Source organism: Felis catus, chromosome B4 (assembly GCF_018350175.1).
Source record: "Felis catus isolate Fca126 chromosome B4, F.catus_Fca126_mat1.0, whole genome shotgun sequence".
NCBI classification, from domain to species: domain Eukaryota; kingdom Metazoa; phylum Chordata; class Mammalia; order Carnivora; family Felidae; genus Felis; species Felis catus.
In genome coordinates, this window is record NC_058374.1 from 78,822,247 (window position 1) to 78,836,562 (window position 14,316).

At 51.5% G+C, this 14,316-nt stretch overlaps 1 protein-coding gene across 1 annotated transcript; it reads right to left on the reverse strand.

Annotated features, from left to right (window-relative positions):
* Positions 1-801: 801 nt before the first annotated feature.
* On the reverse strand, positions 802-11,453 carry LOC101100226 (keratin, type II cytoskeletal 75). Its single transcript, XM_003988736.5, has 9 exons — positions 10,831-11,453; positions 10,101-10,315; positions 8,917-8,977; positions 8,466-8,561; positions 7,455-7,619; positions 5,440-5,565; positions 5,077-5,297; positions 3,694-3,728; positions 802-1,510 (listed from the first exon to the last, which is right to left on the reverse strand). The coding sequence occupies exons 1-9, from the start codon at positions 11,326-11,328 to the stop codon at positions 1,272-1,274; spliced, it is 1,656 nt and encodes a 551-aa protein (XP_003988785.1). The 5' UTR covers positions 11,329-11,453; the 3' UTR covers positions 802-1,271.
* Between the last annotated feature and the right edge of the window lie 2,863 nt (positions 11,454-14,316).

A 14,316-nucleotide genomic window follows, 5' to 3' on the forward strand; every position in this document is an offset into this window, starting at 1 on the left:
CCCTCAGAGTCATTTCTCTTCTTCCTGCCATCCCTCCCAGCCCTTCCTGATCTTAGCCCCTGGTTTTAGACTTGTCTTCTCTTGTCTTGGTTCATGGCCTCTCCCCCCTGCCACTTAGCTTCTTGCACAGCACCCTCATTGATTGTGGTTCAGACTCCCAGTTCCTAGCTCCCACCAGTCCTTAGCGTGGTCCTGAGCCTGGAGCCCACTTCCTCTGAGCCCACACGGGCTGTCCCTAGTCTGGGTGATGCCGGGCTCAGGCCTTATGGGAGGGGTTCAGCAGACTAAACTCGGGAATGTGGGTTAGACATCCTGGATGTCTCACTGCTGCCTGCAATTATGGGCCTAAATGGCTCCCCTGCTTGGTGAAAGCATTGCCCCCAGGGCTGACTTTTAACTCCTCTCCTGGCCTGTTATTTCTCTGCTCAGGTCTGCAAGTTTGAAGCTGTCAGGGAACAATCAGCCCCTTTGCTGGAGGAGGGCTGGACCGCCCACCCTACGTCAGTGTCCTCAGAAAACAGTCTGGTTTTGGGAGGGGATGGTATCGCCTTGAATGACATACAGAGTAGGGAGGATGGACACAGCTTCTGCCCAGGGGCTTGGGCTTCTCAAGGAAGGCATCCCAGCATGAGGCCAGAGGAAGTGGGCAGAAAGACCAGGAAGGAGTCTAGCCAGCAGTTGGTGCCCCCTCCATCCCTCCCATCTCCCGAGTCCAGCATTCTTCGTTCTGAGGGAAATGGGGAGGGTCTGATGTGCAGTGGGGACTGCATCCCCATTCCAAACAGAGGGCTGGACACCGAACACATTCCACATGCATTTAATAGACACATTCCAGGGAGGGAATGTGTCTCACTCCCAGCAGGCAGCTCATAAGCACCATGAGACAGGTGGGGCTGACAACCTGGCATTGAGATGGCCTGGAAAACACTGACGTCCCTAACTCTGCAACTGGAAGGTGGGGAGAAGGAAGGAGGAGCTGAAGCGGGGGAGGTCTCTGCACGATAAGCTGAATGTGAATCTTGAAGGAGGGTGGCAGTGGCACAGGGAGGGGACAGGAGCACTGTGGGGACTGCCAGGAGGGCAGAGGCTGGCTTAAGTTGGGGAATGGGGTTTAGCCAGGGCACCAGGCTTCCTTCCCAGAAGCACGGGCAGGCCTTGTGGAAGGGGAGAAGAAGGAGAAGGACCCAGGTATCTTGTCTGCGAGTGCAGGCAGGCCAGGTCTGCAAGCAGGCAGGCTTCAGGGCAGGGGTGAGGAAGCGAGGTGGCCGCACTTAATGCTTGTAGCTCTTCCGGCTGGAGGATGTGGTGGAGACAAACTTGACACTGGAGCCACTGCCCCCGAGGCCCCGGCTGCTACTGGCACTGAAGCTGGAGCCACCCAGGCCTGCACCCAGGTTGTGCCCGGTGCTGGTGGTGAAGGAGTAGCCGCTGCCCCCACCTAGACCCAGGCTTCCACCTCCAGTGCTGCTACCACCGCCGTAGCCGCTGGAAACGGTGGAGGTGACCACAGCTGCCAGAGGAGAGGAGACATAGTCAGAATCAAAGGCAGGAGAGAAGACACCTAGGGTGTCAGGGCCTGTGCCCTTAAGTCTGTGGGTGGGGGTGGGGGTGGGGGTGGGGGTGGGGGTGGGGATAGGGTTGTCTGGTCAGGCGGTTGCTTTATTCCCTGCCCACTTGGTGAGATCTCTGTCTTGTGCTCAGCCCGGTTTTCCCTGGGCTGTAATGCCAGGCAGCCTTCCAGTCTGGAATGGCTTCCTGCCTCTCCTCAGCTACTTGGTGCCTCGCTTCCTTCCAGAACTTAATGGAGACTTCTGTCCTCCAGGCCGCTATCCCATCACACTCCCCTGGGGCTCTGTCCCCGTCTCTCTCCGTGGGCCTGGCTCTGGTGTCCCCTTTCCTTCTCAACGGCATGTACATGCCTCCCTTAGTGTCCCCAGCCCCCACACCCTGAATCCCAGAGTGGGGCTGGAGTCATCTTGATAGACTGAGGGACAGATGACCCACTGGCTGGCCAACTCTGCTCCCATTCTACCCCCAACCTGTCTTTTCCTAACTTTTATAACCACCCAATCACCTTCAATATTCAGTACCCTATCTGGGGCTCTTCAGAAGGGAAACTAAAATAAAAATGGACTCTGTTATAGAATGAGTTGTGTCTTCCAAAAAAATGTGTTGAAATCTTAACACATGGCTGTGAATGAAACCTTATATGGAAATGGGACCTTACAGACAGAATCAAGTTAAGAGAAAATCATTAGGGAGGGCACTACCCCAGTATGACTGGTGTCCTTCTAAGAAGAGGAAAGGCATCCACGTGAAGACAGACACATAGAGAAAGGGCCAGGTGATCACAGAGACAGCAATCAGAATGATGCAGGGCAAGGAACACCAAGAGTTGACAGCCACCTCTGGAAGCTAGGAAGAGGTGAGGAAGGAATCCCCTCCAAGTGTCAGAGGGAGCAAGGCCTTGTCGACGCCTCCGCTTTGAATTGCTAGTCTCTAGAACCGTGAGACATTACATTTCTGTTTTAAGCCACCCAGTTTGTGGTACTGTGTTGCTGCCCTAGATAACAAACAGAGACTTTCAGGTGCTTTCAAGAGAAAAGAAACTTTAGAGGTTACACCATTCATCCCCAAAACTGGCTTTGAGGGTCTCTGGAGCCACTAGCCAAGGGTATCAGTGAGGGAGGACACCTGGGTAGTTCAGAGGGCTCTGGCTTCTAGAATCATCGGTTACAATAATCAGTGCTTTTGTGAATCCTGCATTAATGAAAACCAAACTCACTCATACACTGTGAAAGTCATGTCTGTTAGCCTCACGATGCCAGCACTGAGCTCTGTGAATGAGTGTTCTTCACACTGCCGGGCCATTCCAGCTTGCCAACACCCTTCCTTGTTCCTGAGCAGTGGCACCCAAATGCCCTGTCTTATGTGCTCTCACTACCTTGGAAAACCTTGGTAACCTTCTGTCGTTTATGCTCTGCAGAGCATAACTGAGTGGTAGGGCTTCTCTCTACACTGTTCCGGAAAGGGGCTGCCTTACAGCAAGGACCTTGGACCCAGTGCAAAAGCTCCCTTTGAGGGCCAAGGGCAGACCAGGGTTTCATAAATCCTGTCTGTGCTAAATGTTCATCTCTGAGCTAGACCTGCACCCCCAGCAAGAAAGGTGTGGAATCCCAGGAGGTGGGGGGGGGGGTGGAAGCTGTGTGTTTTCTAAACCCATGCAGAAGAGTTCCAGCAAACCTCCTATCACCCTCTCTGTGGTGTCTTTCACTTGCAAAGAGGTTAGACTTGGGACATCAAAGATACTCTCTTAAAAAAAAATTGCAGGGGTGCCTGAGTGGCTCAGACCTTTAAGTATCTGACTCTTGGTTTCAGCTCAGGTCATTAACTCATGGTCCTGGAGTTCAGCCCCACACTGGGCTCTCTGATGTCAGTGGGGAGCCTGCTTTGGACCCTCTGTCTTGCTCTCTCCTCCCTTCCCCACCTTGCATGCTCACACACACTTTCTCTTAAAAAAAAAAAAGACTCCCAATATGGCTCTCATTTTAAAGAAGTTAAGACCTCAGACCTCAAAATGAACCTGATTCGTGGGCTCCCTTCCAATGCCACATGAAGGCCCTCCACCCTCCCACACGATGCCTGTCCCCAACCACATGCACACCAAATGACGTGAGAGGATGTCATACTCACAGATGTTAACTGGAGAAACACCCTCACCACTCAGCCTGGTTGGGAGGAAGGGGGAGAAGGAAGGTTACTATTACGTCCAGCAGCTTGTGGGCATTTGAAACAACATTTCTGCAATTAAGTGCATTCAAGAACCCTTTATTATTTTTATTGCAGAAGTAATGGAGGTTGAAATTATTTAAATACTAGTAGTATTGAAAACAATAATCTAATGAATGAAATAATGTGGAGTTTGAGGTTCTTAGGAGTAAACCCTGTAATCTCAAAGACACATTTTTTTGGTTCAAACTAGGTAGACACCTGGAGAAAATTAAAGCTAATCATACACTAGGGTCAGTTGGAAAGGCAGGGCTTGTTAAGGAACAAGGAGATTTCTCTCTCAACAATGGACTGTTGTCATGCACTGGGCAGTGCTGAGGTGATTATAGGTGTGGAGAAGAGTCTGAGTCATAAACATAACAATAACAATAATCAGCCTATTATTGTAGCAACTAGAGTAATTTTGCTTTACCATGCTAAGGACAGAACTGGCATTCATTCATAAACACATACTTAGAACATTAAAAGGACCTGTTACCTACATTATGCTGTTTAATTCTCTCAGTGACCCCATTAAGTAGGTATTATGATCTCAGTTTGATGGATAGGGAAATGGAAGCACAGAGAAGCTGACAAAGTTGCCCAGTTTTGAAGCCAGACTCATTTGGGTCCAAAGCCCGTATCTCCGGCCGCTAAACTGAGTGATTGCTAAGATTTTCTCAACACTTACTATGTACCATGCATTGTTCCAAGAACTTTATGTGCATTTCCTTGTTTCAACCCTCTGAATAACGTACAAGATAGAAACCATGGTTATCGTCATTTTACAGATGAGGAATGGAATGGTAAAGTAATCTGCCCTCCGTCACACAGCTGGTAATTGGCAGAGCGCAAAGGTCCCACCGAGCTTTGGGGCTCTGATGGTTTGGCCTCTTTATTCCATCACTGAATAAACTGAGGACCAGAGAAGGGATACTGACTTCCCTAAGGTTATGCGGCTAGTTTGTGGTAGGTCTGTACGCCCAGATCCCGGGACAATTTATTCTCAGCCCAGAGCCTTTCATACCACATATCCAGACCTGCCACATAACCCAAATTCTCCTTTGATAGAATTTGATTACCTAGGACCTGATCAGATCCTAGATTTCTACGGGGTGCCCAAAGCAGTTGTACTTCAAATAATGATTTACTGGCCTGGAAAGAAATTATGCCTGTTTTCTTTTTCTTTCTCATAGTCCAGTTCCACCTGCATTTTGCTCCCTTTTCCAGGAGAGAAGGGGGACACAGCAACCCGAGCCCCTAGGAATGCTCCGGCAGCTGAAATAGAGCAGGTGCATAGCCCCCCACCTGCATTCCTCGCCCTCCAGCAGCTTGCGGTAGGTGGCAATCTCCACGTCCAGGGCCAGCTTCACGTTCATGAGCTCCTGGTACTCCCGCAGCAGCCGGGCCATGTCCTGCTTGGCCTTCTGCAGGGCCTCCTCCAGCTCTACTAGCTTGGCTCGTGCATCCTTGAGGGCCAGCTCTCCACGCTGTTCTGCCTCAGCAATGGCTGTTTGCAGGCTGGAACACTATAAGAAAAGGAGGAAGCCGTGAGCTTTACTGACAGCCCCTGGAGGTGCAGCGCTTTTTGGGCAGGGGTCCTGGAAGCATGGCAGAACGACCCAGGAGAAATGAGTGTGCAAGGAGCTCTCGGCTCTGCCCAAACTCCACCTGCTTCTTGACGCTGTCGATCTCGGCTCTCAGCCTCTGGATCATCCGGTTCATCTCCGAGATCTCTTGCTTGGTGTTGCGGAGATCATCCCCGTGCCGGCCCGCTGTGACCTGCAGCTCCTCGTACTGATGGAATTAGAGCAGACTCAGTCACTGCATCAGACGCCTGGGCTGGGCACTCCCTGTGTGCACAGCCTGGCTCTCAGTGCCACCAGCAGGCCCACCCATTCACTGATCATTCACACATTCCCTCGCTCATTCACTGAGGTGCTACTTCTTAGGCACATCTACTTGCCAGGCATGTGCTAGGCTCTGGGAATATCAAAGAGAGCATAATCAGACCCTTGCTTAGAGTTTATTGGGGGAGATAGACCTTAAATAAATTAGCATATTATTGAGTTGATATTTCCAAATTGGGATAAGTTCCCCTTAGGAAGTGAACAGGGGAGTGTAACAAAGGAATCTGACCCAGATATGGAAGTTGTGGGGATGGGCCCAGGGAAGTCCTTCCAAAGATAGAGGTGCTCTGGCTGCGTGTTGAAAGATGGGAAGGGGTGACCTAAGTCACAGGCTGGGGAGAAAACATTCCAGACAGGGGAAATAGCCTGTGTGAAGACCCTACAGCAGGAAGGAGCATGGTGAACTGTAGGAGTGGGAAGGTGACTTGGTCACTGTCCTTGGGGCTTTCAGTCAAGGGGCATACATCCAGACCAATGTGACCATGAATTTTGGTAGCCCTCCAGATGTCAGTGCTGGGGGAGCAGGGGTGTGCTGCAGGGAATCTGTGTTGGATGGAGCCGGGCCAGGGGGCACAGTTCTGAAGACTTTGTAACAAAATCCCGCATCTGAGGGAGCTCTCCATCTGGTGGTGCATATCCAGGATGCACTCATTTAGGAGAAACAAACGCCCCCTGTCTCTTGCCCACACCTTTACCAAGGAAGAAGAGTCCCTGCTGGAAGGAAGATCTGTCTGGCTTTGAAAGCGCTGAGTGGCCCAGCTGCTCTGTTTCTAGATATACACGGTTAAAGGGAACAACAGGCCCCGCCCCCAAAGAGAATTGTTCACTGTAAATCAGCTACTATGAATTTCAGCTTAAGCGCATCCCACCTCCACTCACTGTCTGTCTCTGCCTCCACTCTGTGCACACGTGGCACCTGACACCCTCTTCCTTCCTTCCTACCACGTTGCAGGGATAGGGGCTAAGGCAGTGCACTGAGCGTGGCAAAAGATGGAATGCCACATGCAAGTGAGCTCCTGAGTCTGAAAGGGGTCTGGATTTGTCAGGGAGCTGATCTCATGGATTGGACTATCCAGTCTACCACACCCTCCAAAGCCAAACCTTCTTCTGGCCATCTGTGACTTTGGACAGTAGCTCTCCATGGTCATCCCCACAGCCCTCTTCCTGAGACAACCTCTCTTGCTTGGCTAAGTGCCCATTTCTGCCTTCTAGCCCCACAGGACTGCTTATTCAGCCTTAAATACCATCTCCGTCCTTGGTAAGCTGTTGTCCCTGGATGCTTCCAAATGGACTGAAGACCCACCTCTTCTTGGAGGCTTTTTATTAACATGGTCTTTTCCCTTTCTTGACGCCCCCCCCCCTTCCATTTACTTCATGGTCTCTCACACCAAAAATAAACTGTTTGCAGTTTATTTAGTTACAACTCTGTAACCCTACTTGACATACATGTGTCGAATGAATAAGCCATTTAGAAATAGCTTTATGACTATTTCTTGGTTGTTTCGGAGTCTCACCTAGCCCCAACGAAATCATAAGTGACGTGGGGACGATGGCTGTCCTGAGCACTCAGCATTGCCTGACCACATATTAATGTGTGTGGTTGGGTTTCCATACGCATTTCAGGTTGACTTTGCATAGCACCAGACACATCTGCCACGTTGAAATAAACAGAAATGCTCACGTATTTCCCGAGGTTTGTGGCTAATAGTTACATGCTTATTTGGGGCTTCTGATAAAACTAGTCCCAGAACCTATCATAGAGGTGCCCACACTCACCTTGGTCTGGTACCAGGACTCAGCCTCGGCCCGGCTGCGGTTGGCAATGTCCTCATACTGAGCCTTGACCTCAGCGATGATGCTGTCCAGGTCAAGGCTGCGGTTGTTGTCCATGGACAGGACCACAGATGTGTCACTGACCTGGGTCTGCATCTGGGACAGCTCCTGCAGAGCCAGTAAACTCAGCGTCACCAAGGCATGAAAAAGAGGGATCTTGAAATCACACAATTGACTACCCATCTAGGTCAGGAATCCTTTCTTTGGCATCCCTGGCAGGGGTTCTTCCAACCCTTCCCTGGGCACTCACAGCTATTTATGGACTCCTATGCCAATCGCTGAGAAGCTTCTGGGTCACAGATCAGTGTGATGGGGGTGTGTCCCCCAGCATAGCTTCTCAAGACCCCTACCTGTGTGTTTTCCTTGGGCATGAAGGGTGGCTCAGTGTTCTCTGGTCCAAATTATACTAAGCTGAATATGACATGTTGATTGATATGCCAGCATAAAATGTTTCTTTAGGATAGAGTGAGGTTTAGGACCCTGTTGCCCCCCATACAATGTGACTTCATCACTCTCTACTTCTCTCTCCCCTTTAAAGACCCAGGTCTCTGCCTTCACAGTGGCAGTGCTGAGAATGAGGCATCTTCAGAGGGCAAGAAGCACCCTGACCAATGAGCTGAGGGGCAGTTGGCATTTTTGAACTTTTTTGGGAGGGGAGAGGGAGAGGTGGTCTTAATTCTGTGGGAATGCTACCCAGGGACTTGGGATTCGAGAATTGGCACTCCCTCCTTGCTATGCTATGGGGTGGAGGTTTGAAGCCTTGGAGCTGGAGTAGGGTTTAAGGTGGCAAGATTTCAAGCAGTTCTCCCAGGTCCCCATGATCACCCCAGCCCCATCTTAGAGTATCTGGGCAAGATGCTGGGTGGAGTCCCTATATAGATAACATTGTCTGCAGCATCTTTTTCTTTCCAGGCTCCAGACCTAGGAGGGACAAAAACATTTGCAGGCTCTTACCGCCTCAAAGAGCATCCGTAAGAAGTTGATCTCATCTGTCAGAGAATTGACCTTGGCCTCCAGTTCTACCTTGTTCATGTAGGCTGAGTCCACGTCCTAGAACAACAGCACAGGATCCTTCTCTGACACCACAGCCCCAAGCAGTGAGTCCAGAAGAAGTTGGACGGACTCCTCCCTGGCCCTTCCAGGTTGGATTTTAGCAAACTCTGAGTCTGGGGTTTGGGGTTGGGGTGGGCGACTGCAGAGAATGGGAGCTTGAGTTCCCTGAGCTCACAGAAACCCAAGCAGGGTCAGTGGGACCATAAATACAGAGGGAGCCTTTTGGCAGGTTTGAGCTCTCCAGATACTGTCAAGGGTTATGGGACATTTCTTGGGAGTCCCAAGGGTTGAGTCACCCCACACTCCAAGATTCAGTTTCGAATCTTCTCCTTTGAGAGACTTTTCCACCTACCTTCTTCAGGGCCACAAACTCATTCTCAGCAGTGGTGCGCTTGTTAATTTCATCCTCGTACCTATAAGCACAGAGAAGAGGAGGCGTGATGTTGAGCAAGTGTTCGGTTGAATTCTTCCAGGCTGAAATCTTCCCTTGCTTCTGGTGTAGCAAGAGTTCAGAGACCTCAAAGCCTTTCCAGCTCTTCCACTGACCTGTGTGTGACTTCGGGTGATTCACTTAACCTCTATTTCTCCTTCTATAAAAGGGGAAATCATTTCTTCTGCCAGAAGTTTTTTTTCTTCTTTCTTTTGTAAGACTAGAAGGTGAGCACGGAACTTATAGGAATAGAAATGTGTACTTATGCAACTCCATCGTCTTAGAGATGCACAATTCCAATATTTAAAAAAATTTTGTGGGGTAGGGGTGCCTGAGTGGCTTAGTCAGTTGAGCATCTGACTCTTGATTTCAGTTCAGATCACGATCCCAGGGTTGTGGGATGGAGCCCTGCGTCGGGCTTTAGATTCTCTCTCCTCTCTCCCTTTGCCCCCTCCCCTGCTTGTTCTCTCTCTGAAAGAAAAAAAATTAATTTTATGAGGTAAAATTTGTCTGTTCAGGAAACTGTTCTGGAAGATTCTGATGAATTTTCACCAAACCTCAGAGCAGCTGTATAAGTAGTATGCTTTTAGTAAGTAGAGTAGTAGCTCCACCTCAGAAGCCAAGGGTAAGCCAGCTAAAGGGTTAGGGAGGATCATCCCTTTTTGTTGGATACCTCAAGTACTGCAGCCTGGATGATGGCCAGTGAAATTTTGCCTCCCCCAGGAGGATCGCCTTGTTTACCCTCAAAAGCGTTTGCCCTGGAAATGCACCATTTCAATAGTAGAGCCCACATCCAGCAGAACTAAAGAATATGCTGGCTGTGAAATAGTATTATGCTTTCCAGAGTAGCAATGTTGTGTTTGATGATGCACACATCCCTTTGAGGTCATGTGGACAGATTAAAATAGACTTCTTGCTAATAGTGATGCATGAGATGGGAGTCCGTTTGTTATCCCACACCATGCTGTCTTCATCTCACGGGATATTGACTGCAGGTTCCAAATCACCCTGCTGGCACTGGCATTGGCTCCTTTGCACCCAGCTGGTCCTTATAAATAGGAGCCCTGGGATGACTGTGTGTGACCAGGAGCCCATCTCCCACTTACCTGACTTTGAAATCTTCCACAATATCCTGCATATTCCTCAGCTCAGCGTCCAGCCTGCCCCTCTCAGTGGTGACGCTGTCCAGCTGCCGGCGGAGGTCATTGATGTAGGCCTCGAAGAAGGGCTCCAGGTTCTGCCTCACCGTCTTGGAGCCCTGCTCTTGGAGGAGCTCCCACTTGGTCTCCAAGACCTTGTTCTGCTGCTCCAGGAACCGCACCTGCAGGGAGGGAGCAGGAAATCTTGAGAAACTGGGGAGGCAGAGCCAGACCCTCCAGTTAATAAGGGGGAGAAGAAAAATATGCTTTTTACCTGATACCCATCTGTCAGCTATATAATTGACATCTCCAAATGGAAATGAGAGAGCCCTTGAAGCTACCCCCACAGTTCCCTGGGGCTTCCATAGAACTGGTGTGCTCAGCTCAGAGGTCTCTTTGGGGAGACTCTACTCTTGGGTTGAGGGTCTGGACAACACTTGTTCTGGGTTAGGTTAGTTTGCTCAGTGGAAACTTTCTGCGGAGAACAAGTTAACTCTTCCTTCAGAGTTGGCTGAACCAGCCTGGTGGCTCCCAGGGAGGATGAGGGAAATTTCCACAAGGACCTGTGGGGTGATCTGGCCCCACTCGCAAGGGACCTGTCCAGGGGACGGCTCTTCCATAGGGTGTCCCGGTGGGGGCCTGTCCAAGAGTTCCTGCTACCCGGACCCAATGGCACAGATGCAGCCCCCCGCCTCACCTTGTCGATGAAGGAGGCGAACTTGTTGTTGAGGGTCTTGATCTGCTCCCGCTCCTCTTTCCGAACCCGCTGGATGGAGGGGTCGATTTGTAGGTTGAGGGGAGTCAGGAGGCTCTGGTTGACGGTGACCTCTTGGATGCCTCCAGGGGGGCAGACGGGGAAGCCCGAGGCCCCATAGCCTCCTCCGGCTCCGCCCCCATTGCCAAATCCACTGGCGACCCCAAACCCGCTGCCAGCCCTGCCGCCAAAGCCACTCCGGAAGCTGCCGCCGCACCCCCCGATGGAGACCCGCCTGGTGCCCCCCAGGTTGTAGAGGCTGCGGCTCCCGAAGCCTGCCCCAGCGCTGCTCATTCTTCCCAGCCCCGCGCTGCCTCCCGTGGAGCGGGCCACGGAGACCGAGCTGAAGCGGGAGCGGCCGGTGGCAGGGGTGGTGGCCGAGGCTGTGCTGAAGCCCCTGCGGCTGCCAGTCTGGAAGGTGATGCTGGACTGCCTGGACATGATGGCTGAGCGAGGCTGGCAACGACAGCTCCCGACACGGGTGCGTGTGAAGGGGGATGGAAGAGACCGGGCATCTGGGGCGCCCCGGGCCCGCCAGGGCTTTTATGGGTCTCGGGGAGGGGCGGGCACTGCTGATGGAGGCCTCTGATGGCATCCCCCAGGCATTCGCCAACCCTGAGCTCACCCTCAGCGCCCCTCGGAAACGCCGGCAAGGCCACTGGTTGGTTCCCCTGGCATCCCTCCCCCACGTGGAAACTGCTTTCCAGTCGCAACTTGATCAGCAGACGAATGAGAGGCACGCTAATTGCTTTCAGTCATGTCCTAATCATGCATCTCCTAATGGGCTTTAAAAACACCACCTCATTTCTAAACCGCTTTCTTAGGCCTGGGACCCACTCCCTCCTGTGCAAACATTGTGTGTCAAAACAAGTGACTGCGATTCCCCTTCCCCGTTTCCCAGGCCTTCTTCCTTGGCCCGGCGTCCTGTTCCTGAGCGTTTCCTCGGGAATTACCGCCTGCGCCCCCTCCCGCAGCTGGCCTTCCAGGTCCCGAAAGGCCCGCTGCACACATCTTTCTTGGGAAAGCACCCGGTTTTGATTGCCCCTTTCTTTTCCTCAGAAGCTGCCCTCTCCGTTGTGCAGGTCACACCTGACCTTCTGGAGCAGAAGCTTGTGCGTGCACGCACACGTACGTCCTGTCTGTTCCCCTATGGTGCTCTGGGGAACAGACCCTCTGTCTGCTGGGGAAGGTTGTGGGTGGACCGAGATAGGTTTGAATCCCGGCCCGCCACTTACTAGTTGTGGCACCCTGGGCCAGTCACGAACCTCCTCCGAGCCTCAGTGCTGGTATCTGTGAAGTGGGGTCTGTGATGAGGATTCATGCGCGAAAACAGCTTCTGCAAGGCCTAGGGGCGTGCAAATGCTGAGTGAATGCTTGGTGAGTCTTCTCTCCCTCTGGGACCATCAAGCACAGATGAGAGGAGAGCCCATCCCATGGCAATTCTGGTGGGGATTCAAAAGGAACAAATATACATTCTTTTTCTTTAGTAACAGGCCCGTGGTCCTGCTGGGAAGACAGAACTGAAGCACATTAATGTATAAAAAGGTGCTTTTTCAATAAAAGTGTTTATAAAGCTCTACCCGCCCTCCCCCCCCCCCCAGCTCTGTCTGAGGCTGCCTTATTCCAGAAGCCTCCCAGACTGGCCCCTGCTCCCTGGCACTCAATCTTCACCAGAAGAGCTCCAGTGGTTGCAGCGTGGAGGGGGCCCAAGACACCTGTGTTGTTTCCCCTGTTCATCTTGTTGACTGAACTGCACCTCCCCGTCAGTCTAAACCAATAGGAAGTCTCCAAGCTCCTTATCTCCTCCTTTCCTGGGCCTCATCTCCCTGCCTCTACCGCAGGGGGAAGCCAGACAGAGAAACTGTTCGATTTTCTTTGATCTGGCTGGCTTCTTGCTACTTGAAGTGGTTTTGAAAGCACAGCGAGAGAGGAACCGAAATGCATGCAGTCTGCTTGAAACTGAGCCCCTGAATGGTAAATCGAGCAGAACCTGTGGTGCCTAGCTATGGAGAAGCAGATCCAGATTCCATGATCTTCCCACACAGGTGTCCTTCCAGAGACACACATGTGATGATGGCTTGGCAGACTCTCACCTGCCTGGAATGGCAGCTTGGCACTTGGAGCGGTGGCTCTCTGTTCTCTGAGCTATTTCCTCCTTGGGGCTGAGGCGGGAGGGGTGGGTGGGGGGGAGGCTCGCCTCCATCGAGAGATTGTTTGAGAGTCTCAGTTTCCACAGGGAACCTATGAATCATAGCTTTTGTTGATCCAGGGCAAGAGGAGCATAGGCGCTCTCTCACCTGGTTGCCAGTGTGCCTAGGTCCCAGCCGGGTGGTGCACGCAACTGGGGCGGAAAAAATAATTGTCTTTGTTTTCTGTATTCATTGCATGATAATTTTTCTCCCAGAGAAGAGGCATTTGTTTCTGACCTGTGCTGAGTAAGCCCTTCAGAGCTCTCCATGGAACAAAGGCCGGTGGAGGGTCAGGGCTTAGGGAGTGCCTAGCCCATGCCCATGGGAACGGGTCCCACCACCGCTTTTTCCCATCATGCTTCCTGTGTGGGAGCTGACTCCTATCTGCCTTCCTTCCTGGATCATTCCTTTCTTCCCCATGGCCTCTCCTGGGAGCCCTATTCCCAGGCATTGCCCACACATTTTGTTTCCGTTTGCCTCTCATCCAGGGCTGCCCACTTCTTTCTCTTCCTCCTCTCTCTAATTTTTCTACTCGGACTGTTGTTTCCAGAGCTGGACTGTCCCACTCACTGACTTTGGTGACATAGAAGGAAATGGATAAGTCTTTCACTTCTCTTCCTGGTTCACTCCCTTGTCTATGACCTTTGACCTTCAGTGTGACATTTTTCCCAGGTGAACAACATTGACATGAATACCTAGGACACCCCAGACTCCCTGACGGCCTGCGTCACCTTCCCCTTTAAAGCCTCAGAACTTGAGACTATTAATACCTTTTTCTTTCCTTTCGCCAAGGGAAGTTTTCTGTTTTGATTTTCACTTCGTTTATAATTCCACCCCAAACTCACCCCCAAGAAGGCTTCTCAGATAAACTGCACCCAAGTGCTGACCCCTTTATGCCTGTTTCCTGAGACCTTCCGTGCTTGGCTTGCAGGTCAGTGTATTTTTCCACCGCTATGGTTTTCTGGTGATCTGGGGGCTGGTTTACCTCTGAGGGTTAAAGGTATTTTTCTTTCTCCCCAACTTGCCTCCTAGCACCCTAAATGGAATGTGGCAGAAGTTCACCCAAGCTAGGTTATCTAGTTTTTTATTTTTATTTTTTAAAGTTTATTTTGAGGGGGGGGGGTAGAGAGAATCCCAAGCAGGCTCCACTCTGTCAGCACAGAGCCCGACACTGGGCTTGATCTCATGACCATGAGACTATGACCTGAGCCGAAATCAAGAGTCGGACGCTGAACTACCC

What these genes read in the sequence shown, in the direction of transcription:
- LOC101100226 (XM_003988736.5), bottom strand. Translation starts at nt 11,328, where the DNA reads ATGTCCAGGCAGTCCAGCATCACCTTCCAGACTGGCAGCCGCAGGGGC. An exon ending in TCGACAGCGTCAAGAAGCAG is followed by an intron (nt 5,298 to 5,439) that starts GTGGAGTTTGGG and finishes CTTTTCTTATAG; the next exon opens with TGTTCCAGCCTGCAAACAGC. An exon ending in TGTTTCTCCAGTTAACATCT is followed by an intron (nt 1,511 to 3,693) that starts GTGAGTATGACA and finishes CTCCTCTGGCAG; the next exon opens with CTGTGGTCACCTCCACCGTT.